Source organism: Drosophila sechellia, chromosome 3L, assembly GCF_004382195.2.
Source record: "Drosophila sechellia strain sech25 chromosome 3L, ASM438219v1, whole genome shotgun sequence".
NCBI classification, from domain to species: Eukaryota; Metazoa; Arthropoda; class Insecta; order Diptera; family Drosophilidae; genus Drosophila; species Drosophila sechellia.
The window spans coordinates 1,045,995-1,068,625 of NC_045951.1; the positions used below are offsets into that span (position 1 = coordinate 1,045,995).

A 22,631-nucleotide genomic window follows, 5' to 3' on the forward strand; every position below is an offset into this window, starting at 1 on the left:
ACACGAAACTCTCACACAGAAACCAAAACACTCAATGTGACCTCAAGCCATAATTTATACTCTTTGTTTGGTAATTGTGTAAGATATAGCTAACTTTGCAACCAAGTACAACTAAGCATTCCTAAGCATACTCAGACCCAGAAAGACTCGAGCGGCAGTTCGGAGGTCAACTCTTTGAGAACCAAGACATCGAGAGCAGCCAACCAACTTCAGTTCCTATCTAACTTAATACTTTCGCTACTCTAACCAACTCATGCATAAAAGAGATCAGGCTTATCAGGGGGTGGTGTCCTATATTCATCCGTATTATTTCGAAGACAGTTCGTTAAGCGCGAGTAGAGGAAAAGCCTACATCGAGAATGCGAGTACTATGCATTTTGTATAGGAGTTCTTTGGTTATGTGCAGGAAATGATCGACTGGATGTCCTACCTCTCTGTGGTGGCCACCCTCGGCTTCGTCGTCTTCTTCGCGGTGGGACCCGGCTCGATACCCTGGATGATCACTGCGGAGCTCTTCTCCCAGGGACCCCGGCCCAGTGCCATGGCTATCGCGGTGCTGGTCAACTGGATGGCCAACTTTGTGGTCGGCATTGGTTTCCCCAGCATGAAGGTGAGCGTTCTTTCGTTAAGTATTCATGTCCTATTTGGGTGTGACAACCAACTTATGTTCAGACTGCCCTGGAGAACTACACGTTCTTGCCGTTCAGCGTGTTCCTGGCCATCTTCTGGATATTCACCTACAAGAAGGTGCCCGAGACGAAGAACAAGACGTTCGAGGAGATCCTGGCCCTCTTCCGGCACAACAACGGCAGGTATGTGTCCTTGCACAAGCTCATTTTCTTCGCTCAAATTTTGCACACAAATCATGGCAATATGTCGAATAGTTCTACAGCTCATAACTTAAACTCAACTTTCTTACCTGACACAAGAAATGCGAACCAAATACTATAAAATACAATACAGAATCTTTGTACTATGCCCTTGATTACCATTACTTGGAAGTTTATTATGCGGTTTGCATAGCCAAACTGATCCAGTGAACCGCTTTCCAAGGATCGGTTCAGGGTTCAGAAGTTTTCATTTCCTTTCGTTTTGAAATTTTGGTTCCCTTTTGTTTTACAAAGCACCATACGTTCGAAAATAACCCTCTGACTTGAAATGCGTTCCATGTATTCCTCCAAGGACCTTTCGAGATAGTAGACTGTACGGGTAAGTTGCATGAAGCCACCGAGGACGATCTATCAGACTCTTAAGCTCCGTATCTAAAGACCCCCAATCAAAATCAAATATTAGAACCGATGCGTTTCGCTCTCCAAAGTTCCACCTTAAATTTGTAGCTCATATTGCTGTACTTTATTTAGCCACTTTATGTACAATTTTTAACCGAACCAAAAATACTAAAAGAAAGTTAACCGAATCGAATTGAGATGTGGATTCCTGCGCTCAAAAGTTTCTATGAATTTTTCGGCATGTTTGCTTAACTTTGCCTGTACTTTGTTACAACTCGTTACTTTGTTACTACAACTACAAACCATAAACAACTGGCTGCCGTAAAGCAAACTAAATAAGACTCATAATAGCCAACTATATAAATACCCAACATTAAATATCAATTTTAATACTCTACTCTCCAACTCTCTCTATGCATAGCTAAGCCGTTACCTATACTTACTACTATTAAGAGCTGCATCTCATCTTTCTGCCCCATCACGTTATCCGATGTATCAGAATCGCTATCATTGCGCCCCGTTTCCCCTCATCGCTCATTGACAAATCAAATTGGTTGGTTCAAAGTGCTCCACCCATGCATTCCATAAAAGCCCCACTTACACTGCCACACCACATGCACACTGATTTTGTTGCCCGATCTTTGACCATATAGCGAGGATAATGCCAACGGAAACAGTGTTGCCACCGCGGACTTTGAGTTGTCGCAGAACGATGCCGAGGAGAAGGGTGGCGTGCATGCCAAGGCACAGTGAAGCTGCGCTAGAACCAGTGTGACACCCACCAGACCGTCCAGTCCTTCCAAATAATTTATATACTTCAATCACAACCTTCACTCATAGCAATTCCTGGAAGATTCCGGGACGGAGGACGTGGGAGCCATATTTCAATTAGTACTAGTGCTAGATTAACCTAATTTCACGTTATATGTTTGATTTCAAATAAATGTTATTTTATTACCATTTTTATTTGCCTTGGTTTTCATGTTTGATTTTCTAAGCCGCGCCTAATAACTTCCAAGCAGCCTCAAACTACAATACACTAACTACAGAAACCGTCAGCGAGACCCTTTTTCCGACGTCTCTCTCAACTTCAAAGAAACAGCCAAAACCCGACATAACTCCCGAAATTAGTTGCAAAGAAATTAAATTTACCAAATACGTTTACACTTAAAACATAATCGTAGAGTGTGCGAATTTCAGGAGTATGCTAAACTGCACAAATAGCTTGGAGCCACAAAGTATGAATTCTGGCATCGAGCATGCCGCCTTGATGGTATCTGAGGAGAAGACCCAACATGACTCACGTAAGAATCCAAAACACGCCGGCGTTCCACCCAGAACACCCGAATCCGATTCCGAACCCGAATCCGAATCCGAGCCCGAATCCTCCGCATCCTCATCCTGAATCCCTGAAATCCCGAAACCACAACCACACCTCGATTGCGTTTCAGTTTCACTTCCAGTTTCCGTTTGAGTTTTTAATTTCCTCGTTATTTGTTGTGCAAATTGCTCGAACCACACACCCAATATTTGCATATCCATATACACAGGTTGTGAAACGAACACACACAAGATAGCAAGTGTCCTGTAGGTAAACATACATAAAGGACCCTAATTTTGAATTTACTTGTTAACTGTTTAAACCGAACAAACTGTATCTATGTAAATTGCCTCATGAACCAAACTTGTCTAACGCGTCGCATAATTAATTTTTTGTTTAACACAACCGAAACTGCGTACAAATTATGCGCATTCAAATCTGTTGGGATTTAAAAAAACACTCTTTTGGGTGAAAGGGAAACATGAAAAAATTTGAATTTTAGCAACACACCTATTCGAGCAATTAGTCAATAGATGTTTCGTTAGTTAACCACAGCAAAAAATTCTGCATTACCCCGATCCATTCAAATTCCCCTTCTGAAATCCATCATCTCCACTCATTAATATAAGTGTGTGTGTATCTATGAATTTGCGACTCCTTTTGTTTGCCTTGTAACTCTGAAGTATTGTATTATTTTTGGAATGTCCTATTTACTTAGTTGCTTGTTATCGTAGCAATTCGATCTGTACTGCTCTTCTAATCTTCTAATCTGTAACTAAAACCTGATGCGATGTTCGCGTCCGTCTGAATAAATTAACTATCTTGCATTGTTTATTTCCATTCGGATTTATGAATTGTGTTTTTTTGGATCAAACAATTTTAAACATTGGAACCCTATCAATCAATCGATCAAATTCAACCATCAACTGGACCTCTAACACACAACCAACACTCAACTATTGTATGTAACCAACATCGACAACAACCACCAATATTGGCGCCTATCTGATCTTGCATGAAATGAAAAACAAAACTTGAAAAATCAAAATCGCAAATCGAGAAATCCCTTTGCCGTGCATTGTAATAATCAAGTGTTTGGTACGACCTCGTTTTCCCTGACGGTTGAAGGCATGGGTCCCTATCCGCTGAGCGATAGCACCAATCTCCTGGGTCCCGGATCGAGCAGCTATGGTCCGGGCGGAGTCCTCGGCCTGGCCGGATCCGGCCCCGGATCGGTTGGCCAGTGCTACACGAACTACGGCACCAATCTGCAAACGCCGCAGGCGGCGAGAAAGTGCCACTACGACGAGGTCGACGACTACAGTTTCCGCCGGCACTCGGCGCACGGAAGGATGTCATGTAGGTTGACCCAGCACCACCGCTAATAATAAGCCACCACTACCCAGCTAGTCAGCCACTGAGCCACTGAGTCACCTCGCTGCCACTCAGCCAATCACGAAAGCATTTACACGAAAATGCCCAAACCAAGTGCACCCAGTCGAATCTAAGCCATCTAACTATATAGTACATATATACAAGTATATATCCAACTAGGCTAAGGCTCAAGCTGACGCTAAAACGAACCACCGACAGTTCGGATCTGATGAACGTAGCTTACATTGTTTCCTTTCGTTCCTTTATAGTACGCAAGTGAAGGGAAAACCACTGATCTTGGGACCAACTATAAAAAAAAGACAAAAAAGGAGCGAACCGATTGGCTAAGTAATGAAAAGTCGCACCACTCTGTGAAAACAAACACCAAACGAACACCCAAAGTACACCCAACTCACCCACTCGCTCAAAGATCAGAAAGAAACGTGCCAATAATGCGATTGAGAATAAACACATATCATTCAAACCTTCTGACCCTTCATTCAAAATCATTTATTACTTAAATGCCAACCAATTAACCCGTAATCATTATTTCTAATGCTTTCAATATATTAGATTAAAAATCGAATAGGCCATAATTTAATTGAACGCAGCTGCGGTCAAAGTTTTAGTTTTTAGTTGCAGTGGCGCCCGAACAGGGACTAGCCTACTTTTGTTACAATTTAATTGATTACAAATATTATTGCCGCAGCCGCACAAAAAGGCCAAATGAAAATCATTTGAGTAAATGAATTAATCAATCAATCAGGCCATCAATCAACCACCAGCCCTTTCGACTTCATCATCGCCATGTGAAGGATGTGTTTTGTGCATAATGTGCTTGCAAGCGATTGCAAACTTTTTTATCGCCTTTCCCCAATTGCATGCGTATTATTGGCATGCACTTTTTGCATGCACTTTATTAATTAGCAGCAGTAGTGAATGCATCGCAGCTAAGAACGCCCGAAAAAAGCCCGCCCATAAATTAAATACTAACGATGAACGATGAACGCTGAGGAACCCACAATTTGGCCCGCCGTATTAATTGCTTTTTCGTATTCTCGACCTGTGTTTGTTTGTTTGTTCCCTCACCGCCTTTCGCTGGGCAGCTGCATCCGAGCGATTTTTAGACGGCGGCCGAAGTACACACCAGGGCCGGAGCGCTGCCTCTGCGCCCCATCACCCTCGTCAGCCTCCACCTGTCTGCCCGAGCAGCGGGCCTTGACTGAGGAGCGCCTCGCCTCCTGACTCTGCCAGTGTTCGTTCCACGAGTCGCGCTGAGGAGCCGCACCAGTCGCATCAGCCGCAGCAGGCGCACCACCAACAGCAGCAGGTGCACCACCAACAGCATCAGTCGCGCTATGCCACACACGAATACGTACACTGTAGCTATGAGAAGGAAGTCGTATGTGATCAGGCTAATCCCTCGCAAGCACCACCACAGCAGCCAGCACCACCAGTACAGCAGCAACAGCAGCAGCAGCAGCACCAGCCACCACCGCCATTGCACCACTGCCAGCAGCGCAAGCACAGCCACAGTCCGCACCACAGTCGCCACACCTCGCCGCACTCGCACCACCACCATTCGCACCACAGTCGCCACAGTCGGAGGAGTCGTCGCCAGGGCAGCGGCAGTCTGCCGGGAGCGCACCAGGGCTCGGCCAACCACTCGGTGGTGCGACCTTCTATCTGCACCAGTCGCCGGCATCGCTCCGTTACGGACATATCCACGACGAATGTGTGCCAGGACCCCGCCTGTTCGGATCGGGAGGTTCAGGAGATTATGGTAAGACGTACCTGCTGCAACACCACTGCCACCAACAGCTCCTCCCGCACCGAACTGGCCCAGTGTTTCGCCGAGGACCTCTACGGCTCGTCCCGACGACCGAGTAGTTGTTGCACCAGCTCCGACTACTGCTACCAGACGGACTCGACGAGTCTGTATGGCTCCAGGTCATCGTTGAGTCGCAACAATTCCATCAAGTCTGCCTCGGCCCTGGTGCGTAAGCACCACAGGAGTCAGAGGAGCCTGCTGCCCGAGCATCGCCACCCCAGCTATACTTCCATATCGCTGAGGGGCTTGAACGCCAGCCGCCCGAATAGCCAATTAGGTTCGCTGACTTCGATCTTTGACCGCGCCAAGAACATGGCTGCCGAGGGATCCACATTGGAGCGTCAGAGCTCGAAGGGCGCATTGGGCAGTAGCGAGCTGCCGGAGTACGCCTGCTCCCCGTCGCCGATTCGCTGGAGCTTCCTGGCCGATGGTAGATCTCCTTCCGAAATGGACGGAGCAGTCGGAGGAGGTCCTGAGAGGGAACACGAGGAGGAGGACAAGCTTGACGCCTGGCAAGTGCCAGAGCCGGAGCCGGAAAAGAAGCCGTGCCGGAAGATCACCACCAGCTCCTCCGTTTACGACGAGGGGCCGAGCACTTCGGCAGCAGCTGCTCGGAAGCGGCGGGGCAGCAAGGGAAGTCGTGGAAGCAAGGGCAGTGGCAGCTACCATTGTGAGTTCGAGGATGAGGCCACCACCACGGTGATGTTCCATCAGGATGCCGGCGAGGCGTACAACAATTGCTGCAGCAACAACTACAACTACATACAGTGCAACACGTACTTGGATCAGGATCTGCAGATCACCAGCGAGGACATACACCAGTATCTGTCCAAGGGCGATGCCACAGCCAGTGACATCCTGAACAACTCCAAAAACTATCCCTTTCAGCCCTCGAACGCCCTAGAGTTTCAGTACAAGAACAATTTCCAGCAGGGACAAGCGAACGCCAATAACAATAACACCAACACCACAAACACAGCGTCCAGCGATGCTGCCGAGTGTTTCCAAAACTACAGGGCCATCTCGAAGGAGACGAACCTGAACCAGAGTTCCACGGAACAGCTCTCGCCCACAAACATCAACTTGTCAACGAGCTCGAACAACATAAACATAGTGTTCAGCAGCAGCTTGGAGCGGAATGCCAACGAGGTCAAGTTTATCAACAACAGAAGTGGTGCAGGCGGTGGTTCCGAGGTGGGTTGTGAGGTGGGTCACCACGCGGGCTATTTGCCCTACACCTATCCCAGCTACGATTACACGAATATGTCGGGGAACTCGCACTTCGAGAAGCCCCTGGGCATAGACGAACTACCCAAGGAGTTCTGCGGATTGGAGGGCGCTGGAGGCGGTGGCGCCTCCACCACCAGTGAGCACTCCTCGTCGCTGCCGTCGCCGCAACCGCTGACGCACCACCAGCAGCTGCACCACTTCGAGTCCTTCGACGCAGCCTCCGAACACAATTTGCTAGCTGCCCAACCTATGTCGCCGGGCTCCCCGCTGTCGGGGTCCGTGAACCCCGCTGGCGATGACTTTGTCCAGATGCACCACTACCATCACGCCAACTCACCGCACTCACAATCGCACCACAGCCACGCCCACACGCACACCCACGGCCACCACGTGCACCACCTGCTAAACCACCCCGCCTACGATCTGACCGACGATCAGTTCCGGTTGGGATCGGCTTTGAAGCGAGTGCGCAAGCGAGCACGCAAGTACACCGATTTCCTGCGCAAGAAGTGAGCGGTTCCGCGGACTCACTGCATCCTGAATCCTGCATCCTCCCCTAGATTCACCCTACTTCGGCCGCAAATACCTGGTGGTCTCGAAGCGACGATCGCAGAGCCTGGACGAAGACTAATCATGTGGCGACTGGACAAGCAATAGCCGAGGAAGCAGCGGTGTTGTTCGGCCGATCGAGAACCATAATTACATTTAATTACAATTTTTACACTGCCAAAAAATTAAGTAAATTAAAGTTAATTTTTGCTAAGCCAAAACTCTGTTTAAAGCGAGGATCACACAGATCAGACACGAGCACTACGGAAAGGGTGGATTTGCGAGGGTGGTAAAATTCGGGTTCCAAAATGAGGCCATAGAAAATGAATGATATAAAGGTTCTCTTGATGTTATATGGGTTATTGTCCGTACAATCTTGGAGAACTTGTATATAGTTTTACCTCCCTGAGATTCACTCGCCCTAATGCACAAGCCACACACACGAATCACATCAGCTGCAAACACAAGAGGAAGACGAACAACGACTATTTTAAATAATGAAAAGAAGTACTTAAGCTAACAGTGCGTATACATAATAAATACAAGCGGTATCAGAGGAGGGTATTTGTATATTCAACTTAAACATAAGCGAAGGTTTTGAATTTGCATATTTAAATTGACTAAACCCATATACATAGTTAAGAACCAAGGCAAATGGAAATAATAATGCACACCTACTCAAGCCTAGAAGATAGACAACCAATCTAACATACCAGTTAAAGCTAGCTTTAAGGATGCGATCAGTCGGATCAGATCGGAGCAGCGCCACAAGATTTAGAGTTTCAGCAACCGCAACTGCAAACGCAAGTGCAACTAAATAATGAAATGAACCATTAATTAACAAACAAAACAGCAAGACAAGCAAAACAGCAACTGTAGTTTGGCACACTAAGGACAACAAGTTAAATGTTACAAAAACGAGTGTTGAGATAACACGGAAAAATAAGAGTTTTGTTAGCATTTATTTGATATGCGCGTATTTTCAGGGACTGCTTGCGATTTTTGTAATAAAGCAATAAGCCGTTTTGCTCAAGGATTAAATACGTTTTCGTTTCACCCAGAGCCCCACAATCTTTTTGATTTTTGATTCCGCATAATTTATTTCAAGTGTATTATCCCCCAACAACTGTCTTCCAATTATACTTTCTAGTCGTATCTCTCGTCGTAGCCTCAGTTGCTCCCAAAAATACCTTAAAAACCTAATTGTAAACTAAGCACTCCAACTTATTTTAATGGCCGTTGAATCAGACGTACCTTGCGTGAGAGCAAAGAAAACCGAGAAAATTGTAAATAACTGCTGTTGATTAATTAATAACCTAATTTACGAGTAACAACTAAATGAACTTAATTTGTAGTCTTTAGCCGTGGCGAATCATTATGAATTAGTGAACCGAAAATAATAAATATAAATGCACTGCCAAAAACAAAGGTTTTAAGTAAGAGAACAACAAGAACAAGATCCTCTGGGAGACTCAAACGAAACAAAAACTCTAAAGGATCAAGTTCACAAAACCAAATAGAAAATGAAAACTGCTGTAAATATAAGAATGAATACATATAGAGTAATCATAGACATTTTTTAAAGGCACATTAATTAAAGAGGAGCATGCAATTTGCAGATTTTTTACATTATTTTAATGAACTAAGGAAAACAATAATGAGTTAAACGGAGCTACGAAACCGGAAAACCAACAAAAATAAAAATGCCACGCGATTTTGTAACAAAATCAAAAGACAGAATGTTAACATTGCGTAAAGTTAAATCAAGTATAAAAAACCAAAACGAATAAAACAGGCACCTCAAAATGGCGCAAAAGGTGCATGAACTCGGCACCGGAAACGGAAACTGACTGGTCTTAAGTTGTGTGCACCATTCGAACTGTAAATAACAGATTCTGATCTGCCGAAACAATTAGCCCTAGAATGCATTCCCAAGATTCCCAAAAACAACGGACCGAGTTAATGACATTATCCGCTAATAGGAAAACTACTATGGGAGATAGCTAAAGCCGAGGCAAGTCCCTTTCAAGTTCACGTAGCAAGGACACAAATTTACCAGTTAGCCCAAAAGCCCTCGAATCGATGAGATTTCGAGCCACGATAATCACTCACAAAACAACAGAAGTTAAAGCCAGCTGCAAGAATTAGTGAGATGCCGATTGAGAATATAGCTGAATTAACACAATTAACAATGGCATTATACCCTAGCGACTTTTTTTACCTGTTTGTACTTTAGTTTGTGGTTCGGATATGTTCTAGCATTGGTCATAGCCACATATAGTTGTGTACATAACTAGTTAAAATTGGGCATACAGAACGGTTATCTTAAGTATATAAATACACGCAAAGGTGAATATTAGCAAGACCCTGAAGAAACACTCAAACTATACAGACTTGACAGACAGATTTGCATTCCGACACACTGAGAATATTCGGAGAAAGTGGGAGTAACGCGGAATAATAATTATATTATTAATATACAACAATAAACTTGAACCTAGGTATATGATTCTGAATTTAAATAATTTTTAGTAAGGCAGAGCAAAGAAACCAGAAGCAAAAGCAAAACGGAAACTCTAAACACTTGAATGAAATTAAAAGACAACTTATTAAAAATACAAATAAAAATTGATGAATTAAGTAAAGTAAATTGCTCAATTTAGCTGAGAGTATAAATAAAGAATTATACGTTAAGTAATAATTTCAAAATACAAACCAGACTTATTCTTGGGCCGGGGCACAAAGCAAATCCTGAAAGCATATCCTTTTCATGACAATTTCGGGTGGAGAACACCTTTAAGAAATAAAGGATACATTGGCAGCACTGATTTCGATACACATCGATAAACAGGATTCGAGTGCGCTCTGCGCATGTCAGGGATGTGTCAGATTTGGTTGACAATTCTGGGCTTTAAGGGTATATACCCGTACCTTCGATGGGGTGTGTAAGCGAGCTGGTTAAAAATGGAAATCTCTGGCTTTTAAAATGTTGACCGCCCTGCGTCGGAAAATTCGGTTCGGAATGCAGCGCACGGTTTTAATTGCGGTCCTGCTGGCGGTGGGCATTTTCAGCTACGCCTTCCTCAACCTCAAGTTCTGCTTCAAATTGATGTCCCATCGGAGCCTCAACTTAATGGTGAGCTATTTCGTATTTCCTCCACTGTAACATAATCATTTTTCGATATAATCCTGTATCGCGAATAGTGCCAGAAATTCGAAAAGCATGAGTACAGCGGCTCTCTGTGTGAGGAACTCTGTGGTTCCCAATCTTCCTTCGACAACTTTCAGTGTCCGCTGAACGATATGAAAACTATCCTCTTTACGGCCGAAAAGAACGGCGACTTGTATGCGGTGAAGGTAGGTCGTGTTTTCCTAGTTCTCACGCTTTGGTTACCAAGACTACGACTTTTCCATTTCCCACTCACTTAGCTGGCCCGGCACAACGATGACGAGCTGAGCTGGACGAACAACAAGGGGGAGTCGATATACCCCAAACTCGAGGAGTTCCACGAGATCGTGAAGCTGCACATAATTCTGGCGTACAATGTCACCCTGGATGATAATATGGTGAGTAGACACGAGATTAGATTGTGCTCAGAAATTAAAGTAACCGGTTTTCATATGGAAATTTTAGATCCGCGCTCTGGTCAACCAGGAAATAGCCGATGATAACTCGCAGCAGATGGTCAGTTTTTGGAGGCTCTTCAAGGACAACAACTACATGATGGGCAAGCTCTTCGACGAGGAGTCCATCTTTCCGGCAGTTCTGGGCTCCTGCGGACCCTACTACGCTACTGAGGGACTAGAGATTGTGCAGTCCAACCCCAGCATAATGCAGTATCTGTGGGTCCTTAGTTCTAACTAAATTATGATCGGAACTTATGTATCTTTTAACTCTGCAGGGCCTCCAATCGCGTGCAGCGGTTGAAGCACGCTCTCAATATTATGGAGTACATTTTCCGACTGGACGAAATGAAGCCGGAGCCGCTGAAGATGTGCAAGATGCAGGTGAATCGCTTCGGAACTGCCTCTGAGCGAAGGCTGAAGTACCAGAGTGCCGAGCACGTCTATGTGGAGAGCCAGCTGGACAAGCGATTGTCCAGGGGCGTCAAGTGCCACGCCCACCAGGACTGCCACTTTCACTCCTGCCGAGGATTGTGCGACGAGGAGAAGCAATCCTGCACGCACATCCAGCAGAACAACAACTTCCAAATTTTCTGCGAGCACATCCTCCTGGGCGGAGGCACCTTTCAGCCCGGCCTCCTCAGCGGAGTGCGCCTCTCCAAGGCGCTCCAAAAGCTGGTCAAGATGTGCGTCCAGCCGCCCAAGGAGCATCAAGTGCCAGGACGCCAATGGGCCCCCAACACGCAGCTCGCCCTGAGGCTCTACAACGAGCTGAAGCAACTGCACCAGGCTGCAGCAGCATCCGCAGGATCCGAGATTCCCGATGAGGGACAGGCACGTCGGGGAGTCTAAGACATTCGGGGATTGTTGCGGAAGTCTGAGAAGCACGGAAGCAGCGGACGGTAGATCAATTGGCGTACAGCTGGCTCAAAACTGATAGCATTTTTATAAGTAGACTTAATTAATTACAAATAAATAAAACAAAAATGCTTTTTATTGACTACAACAAAACAAACCTCATTATTTGAGCAACGCAAGTATAAATTACAATCTTAATTTAAATTGGATAAATCATTAAACCACTGCAAAAAAATGTAGTTTTTGGACAATTGAATTTCCCGCCTATCTTCTTCTTGGTTATCTACCATTCACCATTCCTCCCTAGAAGGGTTCCCAACCATTTCAACCTAGGCGCCAAATTTAAATTCTTTGTAACTGTCGTGGATTTTAAAATCAAGTACCATTAAACGGAACTTAAACAATGAGAAAAATAAAAAACATTTCCGTTGAGTATGTTAAGTTTATTCAGCTACTTTTGCTTTGTTATTATTCACTTTGAAAAATTTAAATTCAGATTACATGCTTTATTGGTTACATACAATTTGCATAGTGGTTTCTGGATACAATTATATTTATTTGCAGCCTGCGCCCGGGCCAAAAGTTTATCTCGCCTGGCTTTTCCGGGCGTTTTCCGAGGGAAAGCTGATGCTTACTTGGCTAAAACACAGATTAACACGTTTACTTTATGCTGTTCGCATTGCACTGACGCACATGATGTCGCAGTTGTAAGTAATATATTTATAGTTAGTCAGAGTAATTAGATAAACTAAAACACACACTTTAATTACCACAATTATCTAGAATTTCGACAGGGCTTAAGTACAACAATTAGTTAATCGGTAAGTGCCATTAATACAATCGAAAAGAATTCAGTATGTTACATGTTACGGTCGTTCGGTTGTGAGTAGAGTAGAGCTCCCTCCACGAGTAAAGTGCAAAATGTAGAAAATGTTGTGGCCATTGGGTTCCCCTCACTGTGCGTTTGCTTGTCATCTGATCATCTGATCATCGGATCATTTGATCCATCGATCCTACCTTCCGATCCGTCGTCGCGACTTTAACATTTAATTACGAATTATGCCGGAGGTTCGTTTCACAATTGTTGTAAAAAAATACATTTCATGTTTGCTTCCTACATTTAGCTTAGCTAAATCATTATTGTTTTCCTCGCATTGATATATGCATCTGGCATTTCATATTTATTCATGTTCCAGACTGTAACCGGCGTCTCGGTGTGTGTGGGTGCTTTTAAGAGACAAAATCGGATTGAAAGCATTGGATGGACAACCGCTTAGTAACTTCGTCTCGTGTTCTATACATATAATCGTTTAATCAAATCCTGGTCCTGTTTGAGTAATTTGTTTGCAAGAGACACATGCATTTGAGTGACTCTGACTTATCCTCGTATGCTACACTGTACATTGGCCCAACTGGCTCCTGCTTACCAACTAACATAAACGCACAGACACCAAAACGAGAAATATGCTTTGAAAATCGTCTCGGATACAGTTTAGAGTGGCTTAAGTGCTATCATTTGGATGTTCGGGCTTCATTTTTGATGGCGCTTAGCTTATAAGTATTTCTTGTAAACAGATCAACCGAAAATGGGGCGAAAGATGCGAAAACCAAAGAATAATTACATCCGAGCAGGCATTATGTTTATTTCGGACATAGTTTAAAATTAGAAAAATTAAAAACTTATTGTTTCTGGTTTTGATTACGTTTAAAGCTTACATATTTTATTTTTAAATCATAAAGTACAAATACGCTTTGCATTGCATCCATAAACTAAAGTTAAGCTTAAATTATTTCACGAAGTTGTCACACTCGAACGAGTGCCATTACACAAATCTCTGCTTTAGTTTTGCAAAGCAAATCGAGTAACTAAAGTTTACACTATGATTAACATTTAGCAGTTTAACTAAAACTATGTACCGAACTAAGGCTAGAATAGTTATACTCTTACTCTCTGCGTTCAATGCGAATAAAACGATTACGAAACGAAAACGAAATGTAAATTGCTTTTGATTCTGAGTAGTTCTCGGCTGCGTATCGTTAGTAAATCAGACTCGGAAAAGTAAAACTAAGAGCAACGGAGTCTAATTAAGTTAAAAATGCACACAATGTCAAAGGTAATCTTGAGCATATAATACTTCGCGTTTCATACACACAAATCCGGAATAGAAAACAGAAACTATAAGAACAGAAAAGCGGCTTAACTAAAATCTAAAGGTGGACTGAACGGAAACGCTGTTGATGACGAATAAATAAATTACAATTACAAGTTACATACAAATTAGGATTGAGTATGCGAGTGTTTCTGGGTGTGATGAGCAAAACTATCCGTAAACAAACGCACAGACGGAAAAACAAGTGCGAGGCTAATGCTCACTTGGGTGGCGGAACACCGTTGCCCAAAACACATTTGAATATCATTTTCTCATACTTTCGTTTGTTGTTCTTGCTTGCTTTTAAGCTTCCTGCCTTATCATTTGGAATTCTTTCGCCAACGGCGTTCATTTGTTTTTGGTTGACAGGGGATTGGAGAGCATGAAGATCAGGTCGTTCTGCTGCTGCAGTATCTTGTTTAGCATATCGCGCCACCCCGCGTAGTTCTCCTGCGACGCCGCCTGGCAGATGATCGTCATCTCCGGGATCTTGGGGTCAGTCGACCTGATTTGAAAGCGGCAGTCGCCCAGTTCCTTCATTTGCATGTGATTGAGCTGAGAGTGGTAAGTGGATATTGTTAACCCATTCGAAAGTTCTATTTTATTCCTCTCACCTGTATGTGCGATCTGTATTTGAATATGGGACTGGCGTACTGGTTCTTGGTCTTCTCAATATCCGCAAAGATGATGTTCTGCTGGAAGAGGAACACCTGCAGCTCGCGGTGCTTCTGTGCCGCATCCACCACGCAGTTCATCGGTCCCTGCATCAACAGGCTGCCTTGGGCGGTTATCTCCCCATCGAAGTCCTGCAGGCTGCGCAGCACCACCATCATATCGTTGACCGTCTTCACGACCACCTTCATTTGCTGGTAGGCCTCCTGCAGCATGGGCACCTCTTTGTAAAGCCCGGCTCCCTCGGTGGCCTTGATGATCTCCTTGATGAGTAGCTCGTATTTAGTGATTCTCTGCACCGGCTTAATGATCAAGTTATTCAGCTGCGGATTGGAAAAACGGGAAGAAATAAGTTACAGATTCCACAACGGTACCAATTACAATTATGATTTCGCAATTTTGACTTACATCCAGACGATGTCCCAGCTTCTGACGTATGCTATCGAAATACTGATAATGGGCGCTGACTATGTATTCGGACAGCGGTTTGTTGCTGCAATAGGTGTAGTACAGAGCGAACTTGGTGGCTGACCGCTTGATGAGCGGACCCAGGTCCGCCGGCGACTTTTGGCAGTTGCGCAGGGCTCTCAGGAAGAAGCTGGAAGTAGCACGAGTTTGTTAAATAGGTTGCTTACTTTAGATGGAGGGGTTCTCTATACTCACTCCCTGTGCCACTCGTAGATGTCTTTAATATTGTTGAATACCAACTTCATTTTACCACCCTTCAGGTCCTCAGGCATGGGTATATCACTGTTCGGGTTGTTAATCTCTGTCATGTAACTGAAAAAGGATATTTAATATATTAGGCTGTATAGGATTGAACGAACAAATTCAGTACGTACCCATTGACGATCTCATGCAGATCCTGTACATATGCCTCCTCCGTGGACATCAGCTCCGCGAAGATGCATTGCCGCTTTTTGAGGGCTGCAGCCTTGTCAGACACAGCGGTGTGGCTCTGGAAAGGACATGGGATATAGTTCGTTAGCTGGAGCTAACTTCATAATTGTGGTAAGAACCTCACCTCATCATTGTTGTCGTGGGATCGACCATGGCCGTTTGTGCTGGCATTTTCCACTCCTCCGCCTCCATCCACGCGACTGTTGGACTCGTGCTGCTCCTGGTGATTGGAAAACATTAAGGGAAACGGGGGTTAGTCCTGCGCTCGACACCATCATCGACTGAAGCACTTACCGTTGTCGTCTTGACAATTTCTTCTATTTCCGAAAGTGGATTGCCGTCCATTTTGCCGGGGCTGGCCTGCAAGAGTGGGAAAAGCGGGGGGAAACTCAATGATGGTCAGGCCAAATGCATAATGAAAAAGTTTGAGCAACGATTATTGCATTATCCCCTTGTGCCGCAGGCGGCTAATTGAAAAACTTTTTCTACCCGTGCAGCACTTGATTCAATAACTTCTAAGGCAAACAATCTCTATTGAAATTGAATAAACTATGTGTATTGAATTAGTTGAACGGGCAACATTGCTCATCCGCCGTGTGGCCGCAAATAGAGTTGAGTTGAGGAAAACCTCCATCATTTTGGGGTAATTTTCAAAATAAACACGTTCTAGGCGCTTGCATGTTCAGCTCGAATGGAATCACTCGCTTATTTTTGTTTTCCCACTCGCGAGCTCGCTCAACACACAGGGCCCCAAATTAATTTCAGTTGCATAAATAAGCAACGTAACTAAACACAAACACACATGCACACCATGGTTCTACTGTTGGTTTTACTAAATTTTTAACCAAAATTTGCTTTCGGGTAACACGGTGAAAAGTTTCGCCCAGCCAGCAGATAACATTGTGTAACTATTGTTCTTCGTGAGCTCAATTTTCCATTCTGTGTGCTTGTGGCGATAAGATAACGAACGGTCAGCTGTTTGGGCTTGGCAAAAAGTGGAATTTGTCATCGAAAACGATTTACAACTGCGATGCAGCTTACAAATAAGCGGAAGAAACAGCTCATGGCACGTGTTGCTTAAAATTCCCGGCGCACAGTGGAAACTTTTTGCTTTTTTGCTTTTCGCCCAACGTTTATGGCGAACTGTCTTTCGAAAATATGGCCTTTATAAGGACTTTGCGACGACGACGCATTTTGGCAATGCGAAGCCCGAGAATCTCGAAAAGCGACTGAACGCCGAGCGCTGAGCGGTGCGACTGACTGGCTGACCGGCCGCCTAATAGTTTTGCCTGTTGCCCAGCATGTTTTACATATGCAGGCACGCCACCCCACCTGCCACCCACCCACTTACGCACACACAGAGTGCTTCCCCTTGCGACATCAAAAAGAAACTCTCAATCAACGCTCCGCCAAGAAATTCGTCGCACTCACTTGAGGAAAAGCGCTGAAATACTTGTATCGAATGAGCGAAAGCTAAACAGAGAGATATAGAGATATAGATAGGGAAGTAGGGAAGTCGGGGCACCGGGGGAACTCTCTTTGTGCCCGTGAGTGTGTGTTTTGTGTAGATTTGCTGGCACTGTTGTTGCTATGAATTCTTAAATACATAAATTAATTCGCATTTCGCGGCGAAATGTTCTAGAGGGTGCGAGTGATCGACAGGGAAATACCTCTGGCAGTGGAAAATAATCTATTCATAAAACATAGATTTAACGCGGTGCGGATGAGGAAATTGCTCAATGAGCTTCATTGTCAATTAAATCGAATATTTTACTGTGAGCGGACAGAAAGTGCTGAGTACGAAAAGTTAAAACGAGTTAATTTCACACTTTTGCGATAACAATTTCAGGGAATTTCGTAAACTACAGTTCCCTCAATGGATTTCATCATGTAAAAGCAACCGCTTAAAGGAAGGACAATAAAGGCCAAAACCAAAGGAACAACAACCCACGCTATGACGTAGCCACATTTAAGTGGTGTGACATTTAATTAGCCTCTTTGAAACGGGGAGGTAGTCGACTTGCAACGGCTGATGTCACACACACGGATATATAGATACATATATATATATGAAGCACTCGCAAAGGGCGCGAGTTTCGACAAGGAGAACTATTAAAAATTAATGACAATGCAAATAGGCGAACTTAACAAAGGTGGCACAGGAACACGGCCAAGACCCGAATGCCAAGTAGGCCAAAAAGTTAACACAAGCGATACAGTACGAAAACCTAACTGGGTTAAGAAGTTCGCACCCAGGCGATACAGAAGAACTCAGAATTTGTAAACAGGAAAGAATACAATTAAATGTTGACGCATCAAAGCAGCTTGTACAAGACAGCCGAAAATTGGCACGAGTGCACGGCAAAAAATAGTTAGATATATAGAATGCTACTGTCGGATAAAGCGCTTTTCCCTCTACTGAACCCTTTCATTGTAATGACATATGAAATCATTGATCGAATGCTTTTCTGTGTACCGAATTCAGCTAATAAGCCATCACCATCATCAGCAAAATAGAAACACGCGGAACGGAGCAGAACAAACCAGACGACATTCAATTTATTGACGGACAAAGTGGCTATAGCGAAGGCGACATTCTGGCGACGGACACATCGGGATGGAAAAAGCTCGAAATTGAGGCGAGACATCCGAAATGGGGAGCTCGCCGAACGAAACGAATCATTAATCAAAATGAAGGAGAGTCAAACCTTAAAACCGATGAAGTGCACACAAAGTGCGATAAAAACTTTGAACATTTCAAAACTGGCAATTAGTCGCAGAGGGAATTTTGAGAGATCAGAGGGAAAAAAGAAACCTATGCAAATGCTTTTAATTAATTAAGTGGCTTTTGTTGAAGCATAACTATATTTCCCTCTTAGGAGAGTCAAATTCTCCATCCTGTGGTCAGAACCGCACAAATAGATAGAATGCATCGAGTTCTGCATAATTTAAGGCCACATTCGCAACCATGAATCAGGCAGCCAGCATCATTGACTGTATCCCTTCCCTGTAATTTGCTCGCAGAAGTACCAGCCAAGTGGAAGTCCCGCCCCCACGCACATTCAACCGACAAAGTCTGTGGGCTAATTTGACTGTCGAAATTTATGCGTCGTATCTGCGAGTTCGAGTATCGCTGGCTCTTTGTATCTGTATCTGTGTGCTGTGCTGCGGTGGTCTATTCACTCTCCTGCCTCGAGTGTAAACAAAATAAAGTGGCGCATTTATGGCGAAGGTGGCTGGCCCGGAGAACGTACAGAACCTAGCGCACGGAGGAGGATTCCCAGTCCCCGGAGAATGTGTGCGCGCCTCCCAGTTCTCTAATTGAGCAAAAACCGTGCTCGGATTGCCGATGACGTCGATGGAGCAGAGGCGAACGGGCCAAAGTCACAATAAACCGCTTTGATTTGTGTGGGAAACACATATTAGAGGAGCTGCGTGCTAAGCAAACAAACTTGTAGCCAACGAATGGGTGGCTGATTGGACGGGGGCACTGGGGATATCATTCACGTTAGGGTGGGTCAATGGTTGAGAAGTACTTTTGCAAAAATGCTCTCCATTCATTAGAGTGCAACATATCGTAAGTTGTTACTTAGAACGAGAACAGCACAGGTAACTTATTCGTGTCTAATGAGTAAAAACTTTCTAGATTGGTTGTACTTGTTGTAAATAAACAAATCTTGGGCTGATAGATAAACTTCAATTTACAACCGCACTTCACGTCTTGCTAACACGAATCCTTGGCATAAATATGTTGCAGCGAAGACACGTGGTTTGTTCAGTAAGCAATGATTTCCTAACTACTGCAAATGATATTTTTTTCAGCCCACCCATATCCTGTGGGAAATCTTTGGAAATCCGTGTCGGACGCAGGCACTCACCATGTTTCCCGAGCTCTCCTTGGCGTCCTTGGCAAAGGCGGGCGGTCCGTTGGCAATCAGGTGCGGCTCTTGGATGGGCTTCATGGGCGGCGGCAGCTCGAGGCCGACCTCCTCGTCCGGCTCGTAGTCGCCGGCTCCTGCTCCTCCTGGATGCTGAGTGGAGCTGGGGAATTGCGACGATGGCAGCACGGTGGCGGGACTGGCACCTGGCTGCTGGTTTTGCTGCTCGGCCAGCTCCTCGGCGTGCTTCTGGGGTGTCTAGATATAGAAAGGAAAGGCGAGGAGAAACGTCAAATGATATAAATAAACGCTCGTTAAACGCAGCACTCACTCTCAGGTTTTTCTCCGAGGGCTTCTTCACCAGCGGTTTGCTACTTGGCGGCTTGTCCGTTCCCTTGCGATTCATCAGCGGCAGCCAGTTGCGTCTGCAATGATTCGAAGTACAGAACGATTCGACAGGTAAGTGGCAGTTTGTACACTTGAAGAACTTTAGTTCTTCCAGGGAGACAGCCTACAGGAACTTGCGAATCGTTGTGGTGGTTTGCACAAGTTCCTCCATCGCTCATGGCGTGCCGAATAAAATCGAAATAAATAAAACAAAGAGATGCTTGATGGCTGTCCAGCTTCGTGGCTAACATCAGACTGTCGCCAGCATCGAATCGGCCGCTAACTTGGCCAGAAACCGCCCGCTGTTCGGATGTCGCCGCTCGCACAGTGGGCACAATTCGTTTTCCCATTACCATTTGCCTTTTTACGCTTCCAAGGTTTTAAAGCCAAATTTCCGTTTGAATATTCGCTTTTATGCTCCAACTTTTTACCGCACTCGCCGTAAAAGCATATTTCTTTCAACGCTCCTTTGATTAATTTGCAGCCGGAGCAAAGCTTATGGGTCAAGTTTCGACTTTATTTGCGAGCCGAGTCATTAATCAGCCACAGTGAACACTGAACACGGAGGACATTTGTAGCAGCTGGCTTGGGTTTCAGCAGCTCATTTGGGGCTGCAGGGAATGTTCTGCGGTCAGTGGAAATGCAGTAGAGAAAACCGCGAAACCGCGAAACTAAGCTCGCTTTAAATATGCCGTTTATAACATTTTAATTAGGCTTAATTCGCACAGCAGTCGCCTTAAACGCTTCGAAAATCGATTTCAATTAAACAAAGCACGAAAGAGTGGAGTCAAATGGCTGGGAAGGTGGACCGAGGAGTGAGGAGCCAGGAGCCAGGACCCATGACCCAATGGCATGTAACATAATTCGAAGTAAAAATAAACATTGACACAGACGACAATGAGCAGGAACGCGGCTTTCGACTGGTCAAATTGGACGAGATACCAGTTCGGTTCCAGGAATTGTATTTAATTTATCACCAGCTGGCTGGACACATTCAAAATTCATTTGGCTGGTGTAATGTTTTAGCCAAATAGCCAAATGGCCAAAGTGTCGCCAAAGTGTTCTATGTACAAGCCAAAGAATGCGTGTTTGCTTTGTATGTATGTATTAATATGTATAAATGGGTCGCCGCAAAGTATGCAACAAAGCTGGCTGGCAAATTTGCAGTTTCCTCCTCCTGCTGCTCGAAAACAAATTGCACACGGCGAAAAAGTATCCTTTCTACCATGAACAGCCTATAAAATCCGTAGGAATATGCATTATTTGTGAGCAATGCCCATCAATAAGTTTGCATAATTGTTTGCTCAAAAGATGTTAATCTCTTTCGATTTTTTTTGTTTTTAAGTTCATTGAAGCATTGGAATTTTGAAAGTGATAACGAGCTATAAAAATAATAACAAAGCATCTTTAATAAATGCCACTCATTTTTATTACATTAGTAAGTGTTTACGTATTACTTTACTGTCGTAAGCAATAAAATGTTGTTGAATAATATTAAACTGAAAATCATTGAAACTTATTAATGCCTTAATCATTGATAAAATTTAATATTTATAAATTTTTTTCAGAGTCATGGATATATTTTTCCGATGCTAGTGCAATACCCTGCCAGTGCCTGTGTGTATGGGTGAAATACAAATACCACCTAGTTCATTGGACTTGGCAGCACGCGCCGCTGAGCAGGATCCTCCTCTGGCCCCGCTGGCTTTATGGTCCCCGATTCTTTGCATATATCCTGGACAAACACACGCGCATATTGACACAGTGCTTGAGACAAAGAGTCCGGGGCAAAGTGACAGCCGGGGCGGGAGGAGGTAGCGCTTCGGAGGGAATACTGTGGGTGACTCGGACGATAATCTATATTCATGCTCGGCAGGAATAGGGCGTCGAGGAAGCAGCTGGACGAGCAGGAACTACCATTAATGCTCACTCGAGTGAGCCAGCAGCAAACAAAGTGCCCAATTAGAGTGCAAATATTGAAAGTGTTGCTGTGCCATTTCCACGGACCAACAAGACCGAAAAGAGTAATACATGCTCGTAAAAGGAATAGTTCCCGGGAGAACTTTTCCATCGTATTCCCCCGCTAAGGCTAAGTGCGATAAGAGCGCTCCAAATCGAAGAGAGCTAGCTATTAGAAGTGAGTTTCGAGTGAATGCGTAATTATAAGAAATACTCCATAACGCGGTTACGAGATATCAAAACAAATCGAAAATCAATCGGCGCTCTTTCTGTTTCATGCGGGCGCACGAGGCGTATGATTAATACGCACTGGCCTGTTATCGTTTAGGTTCCTTCCTCATACCCTTATCTCCGGCGCACTCACAGCTAATGACGAAGTCCAGTGCTGACTAACAAAGGACAAAGACAGTTCTGGGCTCTATTTCAAAAGAAGTTTCGTTCGAAGGCGGGCAGAAATAAACTCTAATGATTGCAGTGATTTAGCGCAACAGGTTTTGATCGCTGATGAATTACACTAAACGTCGGTGGGAAAAACGAAACCGGTTTCCGGCCCAGAGAACATTTAATGGGTATTCCCTATTTGTTTCGGTGAAAATCACATGAAATTGGGGAAAGACTGCCCAAAACAGAGCAAAGCGTCTGTTCTTCACAAAACGTATAATAACCAGC

The 22,631-nt window shown here is 44.5% G+C and overlaps 3 protein-coding genes and 1 long non-coding RNA gene across 9 annotated transcripts in view; 3 read left to right on the top strand and 1 right to left on the bottom strand.

Moving 5' to 3' along the window:
- The window catches only part of LOC6610251 (glucose transporter type 1), a 33,520-nt gene extending 23,397 nt beyond the window's left edge, over positions 1-10,123 (top strand). Inside the window, 4 exon segments of the mRNA XM_032719983.1 lie at positions 407-610; positions 673-812; positions 2,430-2,533; positions 5,031-10,123. Of these exon segments, the coding sequence (XP_032575874.1) occupies positions 407-610; positions 673-812; positions 2,430-2,533; positions 5,031-7,498 (2,916 nt within the window). The 3' untranslated portion in view covers positions 7,499-10,123.
- Positions 10,124-10,435: 312 nt separating this feature from the next.
- Positions 10,436-12,175, top strand: LOC6610253 (divergent protein kinase domain 1C). The gene is made up of 5 exons (XM_002034812.2): positions 10,436-10,670; positions 10,739-10,891; positions 10,964-11,101; positions 11,169-11,377; positions 11,437-12,175. Exons 1-5 carry the CDS (start codon positions 10,521-10,523, stop codon positions 12,008-12,010), a joined length of 1,224 nt encoding a protein of 407 aa, XP_002034848.1. The 5' UTR covers positions 10,436-10,520; the 3' UTR covers positions 12,011-12,175.
- A 263-nt stretch (positions 12,176-12,438) lies between these two features.
- LOC6610254 (triple functional domain protein) overlaps positions 12,439-22,631 on the bottom strand; it is a 38,685-nt gene continuing 28,492 nt past the window's right edge. The window contains exons 9-17 of one of the 4 annotated variants that reach the window (XM_032719979.1): positions 19,948-20,041; positions 19,617-19,874; positions 16,033-16,098; positions 15,863-15,958; positions 15,681-15,796; positions 15,502-15,618; positions 15,247-15,436; positions 14,781-15,161; positions 12,439-14,721 (exon numbers count right to left, since the gene is read on the bottom strand). In XM_032719979.1, the coding sequence (XP_032575870.1) occupies positions 14,515-14,721; positions 14,781-15,161; positions 15,247-15,436; positions 15,502-15,618; positions 15,681-15,796; positions 15,863-15,958; positions 16,033-16,098; positions 19,617-19,874; positions 19,948-20,041 (1,525 nt within the window). In that variant the 3' untranslated portion in view covers positions 12,439-14,514. Of the gene's footprint in view, positions 14,722-14,780; positions 15,162-15,246; positions 15,437-15,501; positions 15,619-15,680; positions 15,797-15,862; positions 15,959-16,032; positions 16,099-16,779; positions 16,967-19,616; positions 19,875-19,947; positions 20,042-22,631 lie in introns of those variants that run through there. The other 3 variants (XM_032719980.1, XM_032719981.1, XM_032719982.1) reach the window with 3 other exon arrangements.
- LOC116801295 lies at positions 17,313-19,445 on the top strand. Of its 3 annotated transcripts, none has more exons than XR_004361923.1 (2): positions 17,313-17,535; positions 17,588-19,445. It is a non-coding gene; the product is annotated as an uncharacterized LOC116801295 (long non-coding RNA). The 3 variants fall into 3 exon arrangements; XR_004361924.1 differs by having other exon boundaries at positions 17,607-19,445; XR_004361922.1 differs by having other exon boundaries at positions 17,313-17,513.